The following is a 23912-nucleotide window of genomic DNA, read 5'->3' on the forward strand; positions in this document are numbered from 1 at the left end:
GCAATACACAACCCTGGCAGAGATGAGGTATACACAGCAATAATGCTTCTAGTGGGGGCACAGCCCTGGCACAGATATGTAATGCACAGCCCTGGCAGGGTAGGAGTATTCACAGAAATAAGAATTCTAGTGGGGGCACAGTCCTGGCAAAGATAGGCAATGCACAGCACGGCAGAGTAGGGGTATTCACAGCAATAAGGGTTTTAGCGGGGGCACAGTCCTGGCACAGATAAGTAATGCACAGCCTGGCAGAGTAGGGGTATTCACAGCAATAAGCATTCTAGTGGGTGCACAGTCCTGGCATAGATAGGCAATGCACAGCCCTGGCAGAGATGAGGTATACACAGCAATGAGGCTTCTATGGGGTGAACATTCCTGGCATAGATAGGCAATGTGCAGCCACTGGCAGAGTAGAGGTAGTCAAGGTAATAAAGACATTAATGGGTGCACAGTCCTGGCAGAGATGGGGTATACACAGCAACAAGGATTCTAGTGAATGAAAATCCCTGGCAAAGATGAGCAAAGTACAGACCTGGCAAAGTTGGGTAACGCACACCAATAAGTCCTGGTAGGCATGGGCAATGCACAGTCCTGGCAGAGAAAGACAATGAACAGCCCTGACAGATCTAGGGTATTCAAAGCAATGAGGTCTGTAGTGGGTGCACAGTCCTGGCACAGATAAGCAAGGTACAGTCCAATGCACAGCAAGGAGCCCTGGTAGAGATAAGCAATGCAAAGCAAATGAATCCAGGTAGAGATTGGCAGTGCACAGCTATGAGTTATGATTACTATAGGCAATGTACAGCAAGGAGCCCTGCTAGAGATAGGAAATGCACAGTTCTGGCAGAGATAGGCAATGCACAGTCCTGGTGGAGATAGGCAATGCACAGTCCTGGTAGAGATAGGCAATGCACAGTCCTGGTAGTGGTTGGCAATGCACAGTCCTGGTAGATGGACAATTCACAGTCCTGGTAGATGGGCAATGCACAGTCCTGGTAGATGGGCAATGCACAGTCCTGGTAGAGATGAACAATGCACAGTCTTGGTAGATGGGCAATGCACAGTCCTGGTAGAGATGGGTAATGCACAGTCTTGGTAGATGGACAATTCACAGTCCTGGTAGATGGGCAATGCACAGTCCTGGTAGATGGGCAATGCACAGTCCTGGTAGATGGGCAATGCACAGTCCTGGTAGAGGTAGGCAATGCACAGTCCTGGTAGAGGTAGGCAATGCACAGTCCTGGTAGAGATGAACAATGCACAGTCTTGGTAGATGGGCAATGCACAGTCCTGGTAGATGGACAATGCACAGTCCTGGTAGATGGACAATGCAGTCCTGGTAGAGGTAGGCAATGCACAGTCCTGGTAGAGATTGACAGTCTTGGTAGATGGTCAATGCACAGTCCTGGTAGAGATTGACAGTCTTGGTAGATGGTCAATGCACAGTCCTGGTAGAGGTTGGCAATGCACAGTCCTGGTAGGGGTTGGCAATGCACAGTCCTGGTAGGGGTTGGCAATGCACAGTCCTGGTACATGGACAATTCACAGTCCTGGTAGATGGACAATTCACAGTCCTGGTAGATGGGCAATGCACAGTCTTGGTAGATGGGCAATGCACAGTCCTGGTAGAGATGGGTAATGCACAGTCTTGGTAGATGGACAATTCACAGTCCTGGTAGATGGGCAATGCACAGTCCTTGTAGAGGTAGGCAATGCACAGTCCTTGTAGAGGTAGGCAATGCACAGTCCTGGTAGAGATGAACAATGCACAGTCTTGGTAGATGGGCAATGCACAGTCCTGGTAGATGGACAATGCACAGTCCTGGTAGATGGACAATGCAGTCCTGGTAGAGGTAGGCAATGCACAGTCCTGGTAGAGATTGACAGTCTTGGTAGATGGTCAATGCACAGTCCTGGTAGATGGACAATGCACAGTCCTGGTAGATGGACAGTCTTAGTAGATGGTCAATGCACAGTGCTGGTAGAGGTAGGCAATGCACAGTCCTGGGAAGTCCTCAGCAATGAGGCTCCAGGTAGGTGCCCAGTCCCGGCAGTCCCATGGTCGCTCTATAGGTTTGGATGAGCAGCAGGAAACTCACTTTACAAAGTGCTCCTCGTAGATCCTCATAGAGCCGGCGGTGTGCTTGGTGGATGGAGGGTCCGGTCCCGGGGTCCGCACTGTACCCGGCGGGATGAATGCTCAGAGCCCGGCCAGGTCGGGGAGGGAGAGGCGGACACGCGGGCTGCGCTCCGTGTCTATGGAGCCTCCTTCACTCCCAATGTGCAGTCATGTAATCCCATCACAGGCGGCGGGGAACAGATGTGATGTGAGCTCCGTACAGTCCTCCCCTCCCCTCCTGACCGAACACTCCGCCAAACGGAGAGCCTGTGCCGCCCTCATACACTGTGCTCACTACTTTATGTCAGGAGGGGGCGGAGAGGAGGCTGGAGAAGCCACTGGTCACCCCGAACCTAGACACCTAACAGGGCTCCATCACTGGTCACCCCGAACCTAGACACCTAACAGGGCTCCTTCACTGGTCACCCCGAACCTAGACACCTAACAGGGCTCCTTCACTGGTCACCCCGAACCTAGACACCTAACAGGGCTCCTTCACTGGTCACCCCGAACCTAGACACCTAACAGGGCTCCTTCACTGGTCACCCCGAACCTAGACACCTAACACGGCTCCTTCACTGGTCACCCCGAACCCAGACACCTAACACGGCTCCTTCACTGGTCACCCCGAACCCAGACACCTAACACGGCTGCTTCACTGGTCACCCCGAACCCAGACACCTAACGCGGCTCCTTCACTGATCACCCCGAACCTAGACACCTAACGCGGCTCCTTCACCGGTCACCCCGAACCTAGACACCTAACGCGGCTGCTTCACTGGTCACCCCGAACCCAGACACCTAACGCGGCTCCTTCACCGGTCACCCCGAACCTAGACACCTAACACGGCTCCTTCACCAGTCACCCCGAACCTAGACACCTAACAGCTCCTTCACCAGTCACCCCGAACCTAGACACCTAACGCGGCTCCTTCACCGTTCACCCCGAACCTAGACACCTAACGCGGCTCCTTCACCGGTCACCCAGAACCTAGACACCTAACGCGGCTCCTTCACCGGTCACCTCGAACCTAGACACCTAACACGGCTCCTTCACTGGTCACCCCGAATCTAGACACCTAACAGCTCCTTCACTGGTCACCCCGAACCTAGACACCTAACAGCTCCTTCACTGGTCACCCCGAACCTAGACACCTAACACGGCTCCTTCACTGGTCACCCCGAACCTAGACACCTAACACGGCTCCTTCACTGGTCACCCCGAACCCAGACACCTAACACGGCTCCTTCACTGGTCACCCCGAACCTAGACACCTAACACGGCTCCTTCACTGGTCACCCCGAACCTAGACACCTAACAGCTCCTTCACTGGTCACCCCGAACCTAGACACCTAACAGCTCCTTCACTGGTCACCCCGAACCTAGACACCTAACACGGCTCCTTCACTGGTCACCCCGAACCTAGACACCTAACACGGCTCCTTCACTGGTCACCCCGAACCCAGACACCTAACACGGCTCCTTCACTGGTCACCCCGAACCTAGACACCTAACACGGCTCCTTCACTGGTCACCCCGAACCTAGACACCTAACAGCTCCTTCACTGGTCACCCCGAACCTAGACACCTAACAGCTCCTTCACTGGTCACCCCGAACCTAGACACCTAACACGGCTCCTTCACTGGTCACCCCGAACCTAGACACCTAACACGGCTCCTTCACTGGTCACCCCGAACCCACACACCTAACACGGCTCCTTCACTGGTCACCCCGAACCTAGACACCTAACACGGCTCCTTCACTGGTCACCCCGAACCTAGACACCTAACAGCTCCTTCACCGGTCACCCCGAACCTAGACACCTAACAGCTCCTTCACCGGTCACCCCGAACCTAGACACCTAACGCGGCTCCTTCACCAGTCACCCCGAACCTAGACACCTAACGCGGCTCCTTCACCGGTCACCCCGAACCTAGACACCTAACAGCTCCTTCACCGGTCACCACGAACCTAGACACCTAACGCGGCTCCTTCACCGGTCGCCCCGAACCCAGACACCTAACAGCTCCTTCACCGATCGCCACGAACCCAGACACCTAACACGGCTCCTTCACCGGTCGCCCCAAACCCAGACACCTAACACGGCTCCTTCACCGGTCGCCCCGAACCCAGACACCTAACACGGCTCCTTCACCGGTCGCCCCGAACCCAGACACCTAACACAGCTCCTTCACTGGTCACCCTGAGCCCAGATACAAGGCACAACTCCTTCATGGGTCACTCTCACCCTAGTCACAAAGCACTGATCCTGCACTGGTCCCCCTGACACTATATAGAAGGCACAGCTCCTTCTCTGGTCTCCCTGACCCAGACACCAGGCACAGCTCCTTCACTGGACACTTTGACCCTAGTCACAAGGCACAGCACCATCATGGGTCTCACAGGCACTAGATACAGGGCACAGCTCCCTCACTGGACACTCTAACCTTAGCCACAAGGCACAGCTCCTTCACTGGTCACCTTGACCCCTTACCTTAGCCACAACGCACAGCTCCTTCACTGGTCACCTTGACCCCTTACCTTAGCCACAACGCACAGCTCCTTCACTGGTCACCCTTGCCCAGCCACAACAACTATTTCTGTTAAAAAGTCATTTTGCATATAAAGCAGTCTGTCACACCTGTGCAAGTCTAATAGTACATTCTAGCATTCATTATTACTAAAATAATCCTATTACACTGGTGGTATGGTGTATACAAGTGGGCTTCATTGTCCATGTATGTGCAGGGCAATAGAAAGTCTAAATACAGCTGTGTTATCAGGCAGAGGTGCAGATACCTATATTCTGTCCTATATACTATATCCTATGTATAATATCTTATGTCCTATATACTATATCCTATGTCCTATATCCTATATACTATATCCTACGTATTATATACTATATCCTATTTACAATATCCTATGTCCTATATACTATATCCTATGTATAATATCTTATGTCCTATATACTATATTCTATGTCCTATATCCTATATCCTACGTATTATATACTATATCCTATGTACAATATCCTATGTCCTATATACTATATCCTATATACTATATCCTATGTATTATATACTATATCATATGTACAATATCTTATGTCCTATATACTATATCCTATGTATTATATACTATATCCTATGTACAATATCCTATGTCCTATATACTATATCCTATGTCCTGTATACTATATCCTATGTATAATATCTTATGTCCTATATACTATATCCTATGTATAATATCATGTCCTATATACTATATCCTATATGCTATATCCTATGTATTATATACTATATCCTGTGTACAATATCCTATGTCCTATATACTATATCCTATATACTATATCCTATGTATTATATACTATATCCTATGTCCTTTATCTTATGTAGTATATCTTATGTACTATATCCTATGTACTATATACTATGTCTTATATCCTATGTCCTTTATCTTATGTAGTATATCTTATGTACTATATCCTATGTATTATATCCTATATACTATATCCTATGTACTATATACTATGTACTATATCCTATGTCCTTTATCCTATGTACTATATCCTATGCACTATATCCTATGTCCTTTATCCTATCCCATATTTGTGTTTACAGCCAAATCTGGATGATGCAAATCGGCTCCTGAGAAAAAGTTGCACCAGCAGGAGAAAATTAACTACAACAGCTGCAATCGCAGAAGATTTTTTTATTGTATGACCCACATTTCCATCACAGATGCTCAATAGCCGATTTATATCAGACATTGCCTACTCTCAATACATGGCCAGATTACAAAGCTAAAATGGTATGATAATCATTATGGTCCTTGTATGGACTTCTTTAGAGTAATGCTGTAAAGGTAAGAAAAAAAAAAAAGCAAAAGGCATGTGGTTGTCATTTAGGTTTGTAAATAAAATAAGAAATGACCTCTAATTCCAACCGCTTGTTTCTTTTTTCTTGTTTTTTTAAAGGACTGCGGCTGCAGAGTAATGGTGTGATTTACCGGCTAATTGTACGCAGGCTTTATTTTTATAGGCCCCTGTCTACAAATATATACCACTGGCTGTGTGATAGCTTTACTGCCGTGACGTGGGAGTGTGTACGGGCCTAAGTACAAGGTTGCGGCGAGTTAAGTACTGCCTGCATTAAACATATATGAGAAGAGGAAACACTGCTATTTTTATATTTATGTTTCATACAGCTCAGCGTTCATTTTAACAACAGGGCGTTCTGGTTAATGGGTATGACACGGCCATGTTGGGAAAATAATAAATGTAAATGGTGCAGCTCCAATAAGTGGTTTCCGAATAGTGGAGATGATTTAATAGAATTACTTTGAAAGGACACTGACTTGTGTCTGACTAACAATATGCAAGTCATTAGTAATGCTTTTTCTGAGCTGGCCTAATCTACCGATCACTTACTGGACAATAGTAACAAGCTAAATTCCAAAAGGATTCAGCCTTTAAGCCAGGACTGCTCAACCTTTTGAAGAGCAAGGACCATTTAAGCGATTCTGCAACTGGTCGCTGGCCACAATTAAATAAAATGGTTCTGAATTTTATATTTTGAATAACATATCAAACGTTTTCCTCCTGCAGCCGCTGAATGCTGGTAGGAAGGAGAGGAGAAGCCGACTTTCGGGAGGTGCAGGAGGAAAATGGAGAAGACCTCAAGTGCCTTACAATCTCTATACTAGTGTTTCTCAACCTTTTTTCAGTCAAGGCACCCTTTAAAGTTATGAACAGTCTTGAGGCACCCTTTAAAATTATGGACAGTCTCAAGGCACCCCATTCTAACATGCAAAAAAACTATTCTGATAGTTTTACCTAGTGCAGCAACACCCACACATATAGGACACCCAATGTTAGAGGGGATGTATTCTTCCAATGCAAATACATTTTTACACACTGGTACTGAATAGTATTCCAGTGTTTCTCTTCTACCTCAGTTTCTCTCTTTCACTCAGCTAATTTGCCCCCATTACTGAAAGAGAGGGGTAGGGGAGGGTCAAACAAGGATGCTGTGATGGCGACAGACATCCTCCATATCAACTGATGGCGTCATTGGTTGTTAAGATGTTGGCAGCTAGAAGGTTGTAATGGTGCACAATGAAAACATGTGGCTTTGTGTAACAAAAAGGCAGGTTTGATCCATTCGCTAACTTGTATACAGTTTTTGGACAATGTTTAGGCAGTTTGCTGAGGCACCCCTGAAGAACTATCAAGGCACCCCAGAGTTCCTGGGCACCCTGGTTGAGAAAGGCTGCTCTATACTGAACACGGGAAGTCACTCGCTTGGCCACTCCACTGTTCACAGAATGTCTTATATTTCTTGCAATGAATACAAGACATTCTCTGATTGAGGTAGAGATAATGACATCATCTTCCTTACTGCCTTGTCGAATCAAAGAATGCTTTATGTTCATTGCAAAAAATAGATGTTCTCTGAAGAATGATGGAAGTATTTCCCGGAGGTAAGCTTAAAGTGTCCTGATGGGTTGTATCCTATGATAGGAGGTTTCTATAAGGCAACCCTTTGCTACACTAGGGTCACTGGTAGGCTCCAGGAATGACATATGAAAACACAGGAAAGAGAACACCATGTAGTCCAAAATAAATGTATTAATTACAGTATTTGTTAAAAATCAAAGTGTTTCAGTGGTTCTGAAGGACCCTCTTTATCAGGCCCTGATACTTGAACAGCAGAGAATCCAGACAGGAAATATATTTTTGGAACGGCCAATTAATTACTGTATGAGCATGAAAGTCTGTTTTCATCCCTGGTTTGGTGATCCCGAACCCTTGAAACTCATTGGATGAATACCATGATTGAAATATTTCTTTGGGACTCAAATATCCACCTGGTACTCTCTTTCCTATGTTTCTAATACCCAACTTGTGCATATATGGTAGGAGCGTCAGACCAAAAGATAAGAGTCCAAATTCATTTACTGATGTTATGTTAAAAGATAGCCAATGCATTTTGAGGGTCAAAGGAACTCCCCCTTCAGTAGGGCTTCAGTTAAAAACAAGAACCTTGAATGGACTCAAAGAAAGGCTTTCCTGAGTAGGATTGTTGACCAGCAGTGTCTGCAGCTGATGCATCAATAAATGAGTTTGGACTCTTATCTTTTCAACTGGTGTTCCTTCCATATGTGAACACTTTTCCTGGTAACCTGCTAGAGTACCCACAGTAGGGTGGCCTTGCCTGTTGTGAGCAGCCTAACCTGAGCCCCTCTTGCTCTCCCATTATCGTGTTTAAACTCATATCAAAGTCACAGTGTCTCTTGGATGCCCTCAGGGGCGGACTGACAACTCATGGGGCCCCCGGGCAATAGGGGATCATGGGGCCCCTGTGTCCTTGCCCAAACTCAAAAAAGCCTATGAAAAAGGTACCAGGGCATCTCATGGGGCCCCCTACTGACCCCGGGCCCTCGGGCAGTGCCCGAGTTTCCAAATGGTCAGTCCGCCCCTGGATGCCCTTATTTTCACTGGAGTCTAATACCCAACTTGACCTTTTCAGATCTTGCCGATCTGCAGACTCTGACACCGAATCACCTCTTGCCTGCTCTGTTGACTACTAGTCATCATCACCTCACCATTTAAGATCAGACTGTATAGGCAGTGTGATACCAGTCTTCCTCTTGGTTGCCCTGTTGACTACTAGTAACTATCCCCACACTAGTGAAGGCCATCCTGTGCTCTTTCCCTTCTTACCATTTGCTTACAGAGCAGGCATTTTCACTATAAGCCTGGTTTCAACTTTCAAATTGCAGGCTGCAGCTTAATTTAAAGACATATTTCAGATCATTATGCTGGCCAAACTGAAAAAGAATGTTACATGCCTTTTGGAGGAATATATAGGTACATTTAATGTTTCTGTTTAGTAAATTTGAGTGGAGATGTTCCAGTAAAATTATTTGGGGTTCTGGAAGTGAATGCAGATTTTTTTAGAAGTGCGGAGCTAGCAAACCTCAGTCATGCAGGTAACAAATCCATAACTATAAAGCCACCAGGCTAAGCACACTATACACCTCATAGTCATTGTGCCCCATATGCCGCCATTGTTTCTGCACACTTGTAAAACAAGAGATCCAAAATGTTCCATGTCATGATTCTGTCTATGAGAAGAACACTGCATACCTCATTTTGTGACACAAAATGTATGGTGAGTGTAACCAGCTGAAATGTCAGTCTGAAGAACAAAGGCTGCAGATAGGCACTTGAAATTCATGGCATTGCACCTCTATAATTAGCATGCAAGCATAGAAGTGATAGACAGGCTAAATGTGATTTTTTTTTTCCTATAGGAATTAAAATTTAAAATTGCAATTTTTATTTTTTTTATGCTGAGCCTCATCTGCCTTGTCATGACTTTAGTTTCCTATCTTTGAGTTAACTTTTTCCATTTTTAGTTTGGTGTTTAGCATGAATTTGCATTTTGTGTTTATCTATGCTGATGCATTGCCTCACACAATGCTAGTTTGCTACTGTACTCCTTTGATCAATAAAACAGGCAGTAGCAAACAATGGGTGGACCTGTTTACACCTTATTCAGCTTAATGAGGCAATGCAGGTAATCACCTCAAATCTTGCATTTTAAACTTGCTATTCCTGGCCCAAGGGGACAATAGTTATGGCTCAATAATAGGTTCATAGAAGGGTCTCTTCTAGTACACCCTGTAATTCAGTAAGGTCATTTAAACCTTGTGGTTAGTTCAGTTTATTTGAGTGTACATATAACAGTAGAAAAAATATATTTTATAAACTTAGCAGTAGATAAGTCCAAAGATAAAGAATAATCTATACTACACTACCCAAAAATGTATTTCAGTTTTGAGTTGTGGTTGTGACCAGTGGAAACCATTGACTGAAGAGGGGTCAGATTGTGTAGCCAGTACAATGTCCATCCATGGTGGACCTAATGCAGGCCGTAGACAAGAGGGGGTTTATTTACTAAAGCTGGAGAGTCCAAAATCAGACTCCCTTCTGCATAGAAACCAATCAGCTTCCAGGTTTCATTGCTAAAGCTTCATTGAACAAGCTGAGGTTAGAAGCTGATTGGTTTCTATGCAGAAGGGAGTCTGATTTTGGACTCTCCAGCTATAGTAAATAAACCCCGAGGTGTCTCACAAAACCAGCAGAAGGTGAGGCATCTATTTTCCTGACTGTTGCTATAAGTTCACCAGGACCCACCACAGTCTACCTTATGGCTAAATGCCCAGAAGAAAAGGAGGATGATTGGTAACTGCTTGAACAGATAAGTTCCAACTGGTTGACAACAAGCACTTGTTACCACTGTTAGGGAAAGCCTACAGAGCTTGAAAACCACCCACTGTTTATGAATAGTTTAACTATCTGACTGTATGGTCACCCTAAGTAAGTATTCTCTTTATTCTCTAGAAAATAGTCATAATACTGGGTTTGTGGAATTTATGGGCAGTTACCTTTTAAAGATGAACCAATAGTTGAGTGAATGCCTCCAACAATTTATTTTGGAAGTAGCAGTCTACATGACCAACTTTGGGTCAAAAATAATGCCCTTTAAAATAAAGCTTCTTTGTTTATTGGGCATTGATAACATAACCAGGATGATTTTAATAGCCAAAAGCATATCGAAAAGGCAGAAACTGAATAATGATTTCACAAACTGCTAAAGAACTCTGCAAGAAATTATAACGATAAAAAATACTGCTGAGAAAACCAAAACCGTCTACTGAGACAGTTTCCATACTTTGTCTATACAGCTGATTTCAGATGGAGCACAGGGCTTTCTAAAACTAGGTCAAGATCAGCCAATTGGGTAACTCCTCTGTTTAAAGCTTTTCTCTAGAAATCCTGTCACTGTGGAATGCGTACATCAAGATACAACTCATATACAGGTCCACAAGGTGTCACGTTAAAATAGACCCCTCAGGGCATCTTGCTCATACACCATGCTCTCCTTAGGCTGTAGAAGTTTTACTTAAAATTAAATGCAATTACTATTAGCATTAGAATCAGTGATCTTGTGAAAACAGCTGGATTAAAGAACTTGTTAAACTTGTCTCTGTAAAAACAGACAAAGCTGGGGCTTTAGATTGGGGAAACATGCCAGAAAGTCACCCCGCTCATCATAAAACATTTCCACATGTGTACTAGTGTTCTTGGTCCTGTTTTGGAAGGCCTGTCCATGAGGGAGCAGAGATACATCTGGTTTGTGGCAAGTGAAAATGATGCACGAGAACTGGAAACACTTCAGGTCATGGAAGGTTTGATGTATGGTCTGGAGGCAGATGTTGAACAACTGAAACTGTACTCTTCAATAGCAACAGAGCATATGATGGAAACCAGGCTGCTGAAACTAACATATAAGTTTCCTAGATCTGTATTTAAAAAATTGGAACTCTTTAAAGAGCAGTTCCAGGAAACAAGTGAGATTGATCCGTGAAGTACTAATTCTATTGCCAGAAACTGAATTTTCTAAGATCTCACCACCAACCTGTCATATCATATGAGTGTCCACAGGAACTATCTGTGGTAGGTTTCCTTCATCTGATTGGTTGTTTTTGCAATCAAAAACTAGTTGAAATTGCCTGAATGCAATAGATTGTTCATCTAAAAATACATATTTATTTATCGTTCAGCAGAGTCCACAATAATTTAACTTGTCTAGGCCCCTGAACAACTTTACTAGGGATGGCTCCTGAGAGTTACAGCAGTTCTCTCATTCAGAGGAGTAATTTTAGGCTGTCCAGGCCCCTGATATGCAACCTGTGGATATCAGCAGCTTGTAGTGGGATACATGCTGCAATCTTCCTCTTTCCTATGGATAGGCCATACTCATGGTTGCCTCCAGCAGTACCTGAGAGTGGCTTACCACATGGAAATGAATGAGACTCTCATATGTAATATAAAAGGAAGAAGGCTAAGATCTTCTTGGAGTAAAGATTGCTAAATCAGAAAGAGGGTAAATATTATCCCAGGTGAACTGCCCTTAGGGTAGGGGGGTTTATAAAAGGGGCAAATTCAATAAAAAGCCCCTGATGGTTACAAAAGCTATAACATTCAGCACAATCTATAATGATTTTAGGTTGTCTAGGTCTCTAATGCCCAACCTGTGGATTCTGGCAGCTTATAGTGAGAGATGAAGCATAGATTTGCAAAGAGATAACGCTGGTGATCCCTACTAGTCCCATGTAGCATATTCCCAGTCTCCCGCTGATTTTTGTAGCCTATCTCTAGTCTCTGATCAAACCTGTAGCATGCCCCCAGTCTCTGACCATCATTTCTTCTAGTATGTTTGCAGTCTCTGACAGTCTTCTCTATCATTATATATACTATACATTATTTACAGGCCTTTGGCGATGTCAGGGACCACAGATGAGGCCACGTATACCTAGTAAGTTGACAACCACTGGTCTAAGTCAAAGAAACAAGCAAAATACACTGAATGTCCACAAGTGACCTTTGGATCACCATTTGAATGTCCCTGTAGTAGATCAGCTGATTAGTACCTCACCACTAGGGAAAAGCGCAATTGAGAGCTTTCATTTCCTTTTCAATTTTGATGAAAATCAGATTTCAATTAATTTTTCACTGGTTGTTTTTAAGGAAAAAATGAGCTCTAAAGGACATCACCTTTTTTGTAGTTGTCCTTTAATAAAACTCTCCACCCCCTGAATTTAGCCAACCTTGGGTAATACTTACCTTCTTTTGCAGTCCAGGACAAGGTCCTAGATGGCTCTTCCTCATACAGCCTATGTGTGCTTTGGTTTCTTTCATTCTTATGGGCAAGCTATATGCCCTGCAGCCTCCAGGAGTGTTGCTTATCCATGAGAATGAATGAAGCACGCATATATTGTATGAAGGGAATATGGCTGAAATCTTGTTGGAGTAATGATTGTTGGATCTGGGAGGAGGGTAATTATTATTCCAGGTGAGCTGCCTTAGGGGGTTGGGGGATTTTTTTAAAGGACAACTTTGCTAAAGATGGCTTCTTAGAGTTAAAGAAATTGTTCAGGCAAATTTTGCCTAAGCAGTTCAATGGGCGAAATTTGCTTCTGCAAAATTTAGCAAACAGGAAAATTGGTCATTTTGACCAGAACCAATTTTTAAAAAATTGCTCGTCCCTACCCAGCAAAGAATGCAAGTGTACAGTCCCAACGTACACCTTTCTGTGTTAAAAATGGTTGTGTGCATAAGTGGGTGCTGTAGCGACCGTCGGCTGGAACCGAACAGAATTGCAGTCTCGCAGAACCCCTTCATCAGGCATGTGACCCATGCCTGATAAAGGGGTCCTGTGAGACTCTGAAACATTGCCTTGCTGTAACTATGTGATCGTTCATTAAAACTTTTGGACCCATATTGGTGATCCTCGGTGTGCTGGTGACATTCTCCCTTACCCAGCAAAGAAAACACGTGCAAATGTTTTTGTTTCATGCTAAGCTGCACGTTTGACCGGCAGCTGATCCTGCTGTTGAATATGGATGCATTGTACGCTCCCCCATCACGAGACCATTCGGTAATGTGTAACAAGCCCGGGGGGGAATTTGCTGTAGAACTCTTCCAAGCAGGTCAGCCAACTCCTCAATGCATACAATGTATACATATTTTTTTCACATTTTATTTCCTTAACTCAAGTCAGAGCATGTGGCCTGAGATTATCATCTGCTCTCTCAGCTCAGATTTTATTAACTTCTCAGTTGAATGATGGCAAACCGATTCAAGTGCACAGGTCTGGTGATGTAGGTCACCAGCCAGAGATATTAACTTGCCTAGAAAGCTGGGTGTCTAATCTCAGCGCCAGGCTGTATTTCAGTCACCTCACTCGCACGTTACAGATGTGATCGCACGTTTGCAACAACAAGCTCACACCACTGGGTGAGAAGTCTGCAGATCTGCAATGTGTTGTTTACTACATCCCAGACTGTGATTTAAAGGGAAACTATAGTCTCTTTATTTTGTGTGTGTTTTTTTAGATATACGTATGAAAGCAATTACTTTAATGTAAATAACCTTAGTTAAACACATACCATAACTAAATATATATATTAAATCCATACAAGGGAGCCATTTTATCTGCCAAACTATTTATATTTCTATCCATCTAGCCCTGGGATTATCCAGACAACATGGCCAGATGGATGACACCACTTTCTTGTTACAGTTAAAAACTGTAGAAGGGATACAATGATGACCTCTGTTAACTCCCAGCTGATTGGACAGTAAACAGACGTCAATAAACTGATGAGGCTATCTCTCTATTCACTCCCCTCCTATCAGCATGTTCCTTGTCAGTATGTTTGCACGCAATACAACCCATTGGCTCCAGGTCCTGCCCCTCCCTCTTCTAATCTCAGGCTGGCCATACACTATACAATTTTCTGTCCAATTTCTGCCTAATTTCCTTTAGATTTACCTTCAACTATGTATTGCAAGGGCTTGCCTAATTGGATACAATTGAAAGAGTTGTTAGGTTTGACCTCCTATTATATGGTTTTTGGTAAATCTAAACCAAAAATTTCACGAAAATTGTATAATGTATGGCCAGCCTTAGTGCTGCTGTACAAGTCAAAGTTAGGTACTTACTTAAAAAAAATACAATTAATGATCACCTAGTTAGCTATCATTTGTGTATGTTTTATCTCTCCGGAGTTCAAAACTTTGTATAAATCCTAGTGATGTATAGAGAAGTGGGGGCAGGCAGCCATATTAGCTCATTACAAAGGTGTAGCACCCTTCTAGTTAAATGTAGGATGCTGGGCAAATTTAATTTAGCTTTCCTGTAGCCAGTGAAGCTGTGGTTGATTGCTTTAGTCTGCTCTGTGTTTCACAGGCTGCTGGTCCGATTATTTCCTGCTGCATTCTAGAGGATTCTAGAATCACAGAAGGAGGGGCAGCTTGAATTTTTTTGGGGACTCAGCTAATCCCTGGGATGGTGTGCCCAGTAGGTAGCTGGAGATACCATAAATGGTCTGAGGCCTGGAACATTGTTTCAGAGTCCTGGGTCCAGTCCTGCAAGAGGAGTTCCCTGTCTAAGGGGCTCTGCTGGAGGCCCTGCTAGAAGGTCATCAAGGTCCCAGCTGTTGCTTAAGCTGGATGGCCTATTTCAAAGTCTGGTCTTGGATTTTACTAGTCTGGAGAACTCACTGAAGAGTACCCGGTGGATATCGGAAGGAGGCAACCGATGATCCTGTGGCATTGTGAATGCCAACCTAAGTTCTGTGCCCTAATGACTGTATGCAGGTCGCAGTCCTTCAAGAGGAGACCCTAAATATTCCTCAACCAGTTGAAAATTCTGCTGGAACCTTCTGGCAGTCAGTGGGAAGAGAAGAGGCCTCAGATAAGTCAGACCAGAATTTTTGGGGTATCTCATTCTCCCTTAACCCCATCCAAGTTTAATCTGCAATAAAGCACAAAAAGACACCCCCTAGACTGTTTTTTTTTTTGAACCAGCGAAAAGGAAAACATGCTGTGTGCCTGGCTGTGTGTGCATTAGAATTTCAGGAATTAATCTGCTTGCTATCAGCAGCTCCTTCAGGGACAGGGGCGGACTGACCATTCGAGCACTCGGGCACTGCCCGAGGGCCCGGGGTCAGTAGGGGGCCCCATGAAATACCCTTGGTACCTTTTTATAGGCTTTTTTGGGTGTGTTTTGAATGTGGGAAAGGACACAGGGGCCCCATGATCCCCTATTGCCCGGGGGCACCATGAGTTGTCAGTTCGCCCCTGTTCAGGGATGCTCTATATTTGCATGCTCTGTTGCTTTGTAGAGCTGCACAGTGGTTGTACTTTACTGTTTATCTCCCTTATTTCAGGACTTAATTGGGTCTTACTCATTTGGAATAATTTTCAATAAGAGCAAAGAAGCTTCACTTTGCACTGTGTAGCTGGGTTCACTTTAGTCAACCAATCATATGAATACAAATCCTGTTTTTCCATTTGCATTGCATATGATTAGCAATTAAGCATGAGGATGGCTTCTCCTTATTCACTAAGCAATGTGAACATTCTCTACTCCTTTAGTAAATCAAGCCCACTGTAAACAATGTGCTCTGTATGTGGGCCATTACCATATCTCAACAGTTGTTAATCAAGGGGGTCTGGGATTGCAATGAAATGCAGATCACCTTCTTGTGGCTAATATACAAATCTGTACATGTAAGAAGACCTGTCACAAATATGGGCAAATCAAACTGAAATGATAAAACCAGTTTATTTCAATTGTACACACATGGCAGGACAAGAGGGCCTTACTGCTCAGCATGTATGCATCCGTGCACGCTCCCAGCACAGTGATAGAGCTGGCACTGACAGCTCCCATCAGCAGAGTTGGTTTGGTGGTTAGCTCTCCTGCCTTTCAGCACTAGAGCCATCAATTTGAACACCAACCGTGACACTACCTGCATAGAGTTTGCATGTCTTCTCTGTGCTTGGGTGGGTTTCCACTGGGTATTCTTGTTTCTTCCCACACTCCCACAATTTGGCTCCTTTTTAAATTAGCCCTAGTATGTGTATGTATGCATGTGAAATAGCAACCTTAGATTGTAAGTTCCTTGAGGACAGGAACTGATGTGGATATGCATTATGTATAAAGCATTACATAAAAGATGTCTGCACTATATAAATACCTGTAATAAAATAAAATATGGGGTGGCAGTAATGGGTGAAAAAAGTTCATAGGCAGAGGTTACTTGAAAATGTATCTTGACCTGAGATCTATTTATGTAAAGTTGAGCTTGGTGGCCTGCTCACTTTTACCTCCCAAGCCTCTGTTTTGGTTGTTTAACGTGACAGGCGGTCTCACTGACCAACAGGAGGACTTAGGAGGTGAAAGGGGAAAAGCCAAACTCTGCTTTTGCCACTCATATAAAAAGCTGGGCATCTCGTTGGATAATCTTTCTGACGAACAAGAGAATCAGTCTATCTATATTCTTGTCCTTCAATTCCTCAGAAATTAGGTTACCAAATGCTTAGTGCCTCAGGCAGAATAACATATGCAGAAGAAAGGCATTTGATTGGATACATGTAGGCAGTGGTGTAGTTAGGTTTTGTACCGACCCAGGCAACACAAAAATCATGCCCCCCCCACAGCAGAGAGAGCCTGACATTGACCAACAACATCTCTGCCCCTCCTACCCAAGAGAACTTTCCACTAACACACATGAAAAAGACATTCACCTTCACAGCTTTGGACATCCCTGGGAATGAGAGTCGGGCTCTGCATACACCATCAAGCAGCCCGCAGCCTCTCCCAGTACCCACCTAGTCCCCATGACGCAACTGTCCCTTCTTCCAGAGGGCGGTGCTGCCCACCTGAAAAATGCCGCCCTAGGCAAATGCCTTGTTTGCCTTGTGGTAAATACGCCCCTGTATGTAGGCCTGTAACGCTCCCAGCACTCAGCTTAGCTACTGGTTGACTAAGCCCTTGAAAATTTTTATTGCTTTCACAATATACAAGTTGCTGTAGCTACATTTCTGATTTATGCACCATGGCCTAATGCTGAATGTAGACTAGTCCTGTATACATATGAACTTACCACACTTCAGCAGTTTACTTTTTCTTTTTTTTTTTTTAAAGTTAAGTGATCTTAAATTATTAATAGCAAATTCCTGGAATGAATATGCAATGGAACAATTTTCGCTAAAAGAAACCTAGCCATGTAAAAGCAGTGTCTCCATTTATATAGCTATCTCTGACGCTAGTAAGGGTTGTAAGTTACCCTTCCTCCCAAGCCTTGGTAAGAGGGAAGCTCAGTCTGTTGTTTACCATTAGTTTTTCTTATTCCTCTACTGCAGTGAACTCCAAACTGCGGCCTGGGGGAGGGGGGGGGGGATGTGGCCCTTTGTTTGCCCTTGGGGAACTATTCCTCCCACTGACACCAACGACTGGGCAATAATTCCTGTGCTGACACCAACAATGGCGCATTATTTCTCACACTGATACCAATTATGGGGGACTGTTAATTCCACTGATGCCAATGATGGGAAACTATTCCTCCCACTGACACCAATGATAGGGCACTATTCCTTCCACTGATACTAATGACAGATCACTATTCCTCCCACTGACAGCAATGATGGGAACTATTCTTCCTTCTGAAACCAATGATGGGGCACTAATAATTCCCTTAATACTAAAGTAGGACATTGTTTACTCCCACTGATGCCAGGACATTTCCTACTCCCACTGGCCATGGTCTAGCCCCCCTAAAATCTGAAGAACAGTAAACTGGCCCTTTGTTAAAAGAGTTTGGAGACCCCTACCCAGGGGCGGACTGACAACTCATGGGGCCCCCGGGCAATAGGGGATCATGGGGCCCCTGTGTCCTTGCCCAAACTCAAAAAAGCCTATGAAAAAGGTACCAGGGGCATCTCATGGGGTCCCCTACTGACCTTGGGCCCTCGGGCAGTGCCTGGGTTTCCAAATGGTCAGTCCGCCCCTGCCCTATAATGCCAGCAGACCTTTGGGTGGAACAAACAGTGACAATAACTGACATGCTGAGACAAATATATAATACGTTAAAAATAAATAAATAATGAGACAGCACCAAGGTCTAATTGAAAGGACAATAGTCAGGGATGATCCACACTATGAATACTTAATCATTAAACCAAAGCCTTAGCAGAGGTTAAACTGCTGATAACTAGAGATGAGCGAATCGAAGTATCCGAAGTGGAATTCGAGTCGAATTTCGGAAAAATTTCGATTCGTGCCGAATCCGAAAAACAGCCTAATTCGGACGCGCGAATCGAAATTTTTCCGAAAATGGCGGCTGACATGTGCGGCGACGGAGCGGGGATGTCGGGGAAGGCGCGCAGACAAGGCGCGCTGCCCCATAATGCATTCCTCAACGACATGTGATCGCATCAGCCAATCAGCAGCCAGCCAGCCAGCACTGTGTAATGGTCGAGGTATATATAGCGGCCATTTTGGAAATCTTCATTTGCCTGCAGTCATTGAACAGAGGCAGACCGCTCTGTACTAGGGACAGGGACAGAGTTAGGGCCACAGAAACAATACTTGGGGACAGAGAGAAGTTACTTAGGGACAGAGAACCATTACTCAGGGACACAGACTTGTTAATGAGGGCCACAGAATCGTTCTTTAGGGACAAAGAAACGCTAGTTAGGGCCACAGAATTCATACTCAGGGACAGACAGAATTGTTACTCAGTGCCAGAGAATTGTTACTTAGGGCCACAGAAACGTTATTAGGGCCACAGAATTTTTACTCAGGGACAGACAGAATTGTTACTGAGTGCCAGAGAATTGTTACTCAGGGACAGACAGAATTGTTACTGAGTGCCAGAGAATTCTTACTCAGGGCCACAGAATTCATTCTCAGGGACAGACAGAATTGTTACTCAGGGACAGACAGAATTGTTACTGAGTGCCAGAGAATTGTTACTCAGGGACAGACAGAATTGTTACTGAGTGCCAGAGAATTGTTACTCAGGGACAGACAGAATTGTTACTGAGTGCCAGAGAATTGTTACTCTCACAGACACAAAATTGTTACTTGCACAGACACAGAATTGTTACTTGCACAGACACACAATTGTTACTCAGGGCCACAGAATTCATACTCAGGGACAGACAGAATTGTTACTGAGTGCCAGAGAATTCTTACTCAGGTCCACAGAATTCATACTCAGGGACAGACAGAATTGTTACTCAGGGACAGACAGAATTGTTACTGAGTGCCAGAGAATTGTTACTCAGGGACAGACAGAATTGTTACTGAGTGCCAGAGAATTGTTACTCTCACAGACACAAAATTGTTACTTGCACAGACACAGAATTGTTACTTGCACAGACACACAATTGTTACTCAGGGCCACAGAATTCATACTCAGGGACAGACAGAATTGTTACTGAGTGCCAGAGAATTGTTACTCAGGGACAGACAGAATTGTTACTGAGTGCCAGAGAATTGTTACTCTCACAGACACAAAATTGTTACTTGCACAGACACAGAATTGTTACTTGCACAGACACACAATTGTTACTGAGTGCCAGAGAATTGTTACTCAGGGACAGACAGAATTGTTACTGAGTGCCAGAGAATTGTTACTCAGGGACAGACAGAATTGTTACTGAGTGCCAGAGAATTGTTACTCAGGGACAGACAGAATTGTTACTGAGTGCCAGAGAATTGTTACTCTCACAGACACAAAATTGTTACTTGCACAGACACAGAATTGTTACTCGCACAGAGACAGAATTGTTACTCAGGGCCACAGAATTCATACTCAGGGACAGACAGAATTGTTACTGAGTGCCAGAGAATTGTTACTCAGGGACAGACAGAATTGTTACTGAGTGCCAGAGAATTGTTACTCTCACAGACACAAAATTGTTACTTGCACAGACACAGAATTGTTACTTGCACAGACACACAATTGTTACTGAGTGCCAGAGAATTGTTACTCAGGGACAGACAGAATTGTTACTGAGTGCCAGAGAATTGTTACTCAGGGACAGACAGAATTGTTACTGAGTGCCAGAGAATTGTTACTCTCACAGACACAAAATTGTTACTTGCACAGACACAGAATTGTTACTCGCACAGAGACAGAATTGTTACTCAGGGCCACAGAATTCATACTCAGGGACAGACAGAATTGTTACTGAGTGCCAGAGAATTGTTACTCAGGGAAGACAGAATTGTTACTGAGTGCCATAGAATTGTTACTCAGGGACAGACAGAATTGTTACTGAGTGCCAGAGAATTGTTACTCTCACAGACACAAAATTGTTACTTGCACAGACACAGAATTGTTACTCGCACAGAGACAGAATTGTTACTCAGGGCCACAGAATTCATACTCAGGGACAGACAGAATTGTTACTGAGTGCCAGAGAATTGTTACTCAGGGACAGACAGAATTGTTACTGAGTGCCAGAGAATTGTTACTCTCACAGACACAAAATTGTTACTTGCACAGACACAGAATTGTTACTTGCACAGACACACAATTGTTACTGAGTGCCAGAGAATTGTTACTCAGGGACAGACAGAATTGTTACTGAGTGCCAGAGAATTGTTACTCAGGGACAGACAGAATTGTTACTGAGTGCCAGAGAATTGTTACTCAGGGACAGACAGAATTGTTACTGAGTGCCAGAGAATTGTTACTCTCACAGACACAAAATTGTTACTTGCACAGACACAGAATTGTTACTCGCACAGAGACAGAATTGTTACTCAGGGCCACAGAATTCATACTCAGGGACAGACAGAATTGTTACTGAGTGCCAGAGAATTGTTACTCAGGGACAGACAGAATTGTTACTGAGTGCCAGAGAATTGTTACTCTCACAGACACAAAATTGTTACTTGCACAGACACAGAATTGTTACTTGCACAGACACACAATTGTTACTGAGTGCCAGAGAATTGTTACTCAGGGACAGACAGAATTGTTACTGAGTGCCAGAGAATTGTTACTCAGGGACAGACAGAATTGTTACTGAGTGCCAGAGAATTGTTACTCAGGGACAGACAGAATTGTTACTGAGTGCCAGAGAATTGTTACTCTCACAGACACAAAATTGTTACTTGCACAGACACAGAATTGTTACTCGCACAGAGACAGAATTGTTACTCAGGGCCACAGAATTCATACTCAGGGACAGACAGAATTGTTACTGAGTGCCAGAGAATTGTTACTCAGGGACAGACAGAATTGTTACTGAGTGCCAGAGAATTGTTACTCTCACAGACACAAAATTGTTACTTGCACAGACACAGAATTGTTACTTGCACAGACACACAATTGTTACTGAGTGCCAGAGAATTGTTACTCAGGGACAGACAGAATTGTTACTGAGTGCCAGAGAATTGTTACTCAGGGACAGACAGAATTGTTACTGAGTGCCAGAGAATTGTTACTCAGGGACAGACAGAATTGTTACTGAGTGCCAGAGAATTGTTACTCTCACAGACACAAAATTGTTACTTGCACAGACACAGAATTGTTACTCGCACAGAGACAGAATTGTTACTCAGGGCCACAGAATTCATACTCAGGGACAGACAGAATTGTTACTGAGTGCCAGAGAATTGTTACTCAGGGACAGACAGAATTGTTACTGAGTGCCAGAGAATTGTTACTCTCACAGACACAAAATTGTTACTTGCACAGACACAGAATTGTTACTTGCACAGACACACAATTGTTACTCAGGGCCACAGAATTCATACTCAGGGACAGACAGAATTGTTACTGAGTGCCAGAGAATTCTTACTCAGGGCCACAGAATTCATACTCAGGGACAGACAGAATTGTTACTCAGGGACAGACAGAATTGTTACTGAGTGCCAGAGAATTGTTACTCAGGGACAGACAGAATTGTTACTGAGTGCCAGAGAATTGTTACTCTCACAGACACAAAATTGTTACTTGCACAGACACAGAATTGTTACTTGCACAGACACACAATTGTTACTCAGGGCCACAGAATTCATACTCAGGGACAGACAGAATTGTTACTGAGTGCCAGAGAATTGTTACTCAGGGACACCTAATCGTTGAATTAAATAGTATGTCAGACAACATGCAGAGGAGTGGCAGAGGAGGCAATGTTTTAGGAGCGAGCAGACGTGGCAGCAGAGGAAGGGGTCGAGGCAGCAGTATTCGCAGCCAGAGGCCAGTGCTCCCGGTGTCATCCAGCGGTCGTGTCTCCACCGACAACCCTGCCGTCATTGATTGGTTGGCTCGGTCGTCTTCCTCTTCCCAGGTCACCTCTGACACCTACAGCCAACGGTCGGTGGGTACGTCAGACACAACCGTTAGTTGGCATGGCCCGGGACCAAGCCCACTGAAATCACGTGTCCTCTACCTGCCCCTGTCCTTTGCTGTTCCCTCACCAAGCGAAGTATCGCATGCTGTGGGCTCAGCCCCACTGTACAGTGAGGAAGAGCTAACAGAGGGCGGTCAGGAACGGGGGGAGACATCGGCCTTTTCAGCAGCCAAGCGAACAAGTACTGGCGAGGAGAGTGGCTCGGTAGCCGGTCTAGAGACAGGTCTGTCTCCTGACCCAGACGCAGCCGAGGGGGCTAGTAGTGAGGCGGAGACCCTACTTGATGATGAGGAGGTTGATCGCACTTGGCAGCCTCGTCGTCATCAGGCAATTTCTTCCGCATCATCAGGAGAAGAGGGTGGCAGCTTGGCAGCGAGCAAAACAGTCGGTGGGTTGCCCAGGAGACAGCAGCAGGGTCGCATCAGTGTCAGTGGAGCCAAACGTCCACGGAGTAGAGCACCAGCTCCACTGCAGCCTACCACCACGGCCAGTAGTGGTGCCGGTGCGCACGGAGGAAGTAGCAGTCAGCCAGTGAAGAGTAGCGGGGGCAAAGTTTCCTACTCGGTGGTGTGGCAATTTTTCCTCAAGCCGCCCGAGGAAGTAAACGTAGCCGTATGTCGACTATGTGGCCAGAAATGCAAGCGTGGCCAGGGGGCCCATGTTGGGACTACAGCGTTGCGTCAGCATATGCAGCGTCACCATTCGGTGGCCTGGGAAAACCGTGATAAACATACGGCGGTTCTGCCTGCCCCAGCCCCCGCTCCATCACCCGCTCCGTTACTTGCTCCGTCACCCGACGTCGTCAATCGCCCTCTATCAGCCAGTCAAGGCTCCAACACCTCTGCTGAGGGGAGTTGTCGCTCATTGGCATCTTCCGCTCGTTCAGATGCTCCTTCTCCTGCTACTCCTCTTCTCGGATTCCGTCAACAGTCTTTCTTGGAATCCGTATCCAAGAGACAACAGTTTGCGAGCACGCACCCGACGGTGCAAA

General features: G+C 44.8%; 1 protein-coding gene across 3 annotated transcripts in view; it reads right to left on the reverse strand.

The window, feature by feature from the left end:
- Positions 1–23912, reverse strand: part of HUNK (hormonally up-regulated Neu-associated kinase) — a 138646-nt gene that overhangs the window by 80026 nt on the left and 34708 nt on the right. The window contains exon 1 of one of the 3 annotated variants that reach the window (XM_089688939.1): positions 2100–2379. The exons of 1 other annotated variant lie outside the window; for it this stretch is intronic. In XM_089688939.1, the coding sequence (XP_089545065.1) occupies positions 2100–2128 (29 nt within the window). In that variant the 5' untranslated portion in view covers positions 2129–2379. Of the gene's footprint in view, positions 1–532; positions 2060–2099; positions 2380–23912 lie in introns of those variants that run through there. One more of the 3 variants, XM_089688938.1, reaches the window with a different exon arrangement.

This window comes from Staurois parvus, unplaced genomic scaffold, assembly GCF_062004578.1.
Source record: "Staurois parvus isolate SC_StPar_1 unplaced genomic scaffold, SC_StPar_1.0 ptg000461l, whole genome shotgun sequence".
In the NCBI taxonomy this organism is placed as follows: Eukaryota; Metazoa; Chordata; class Amphibia; order Anura; family Ranidae; genus Staurois; species Staurois parvus.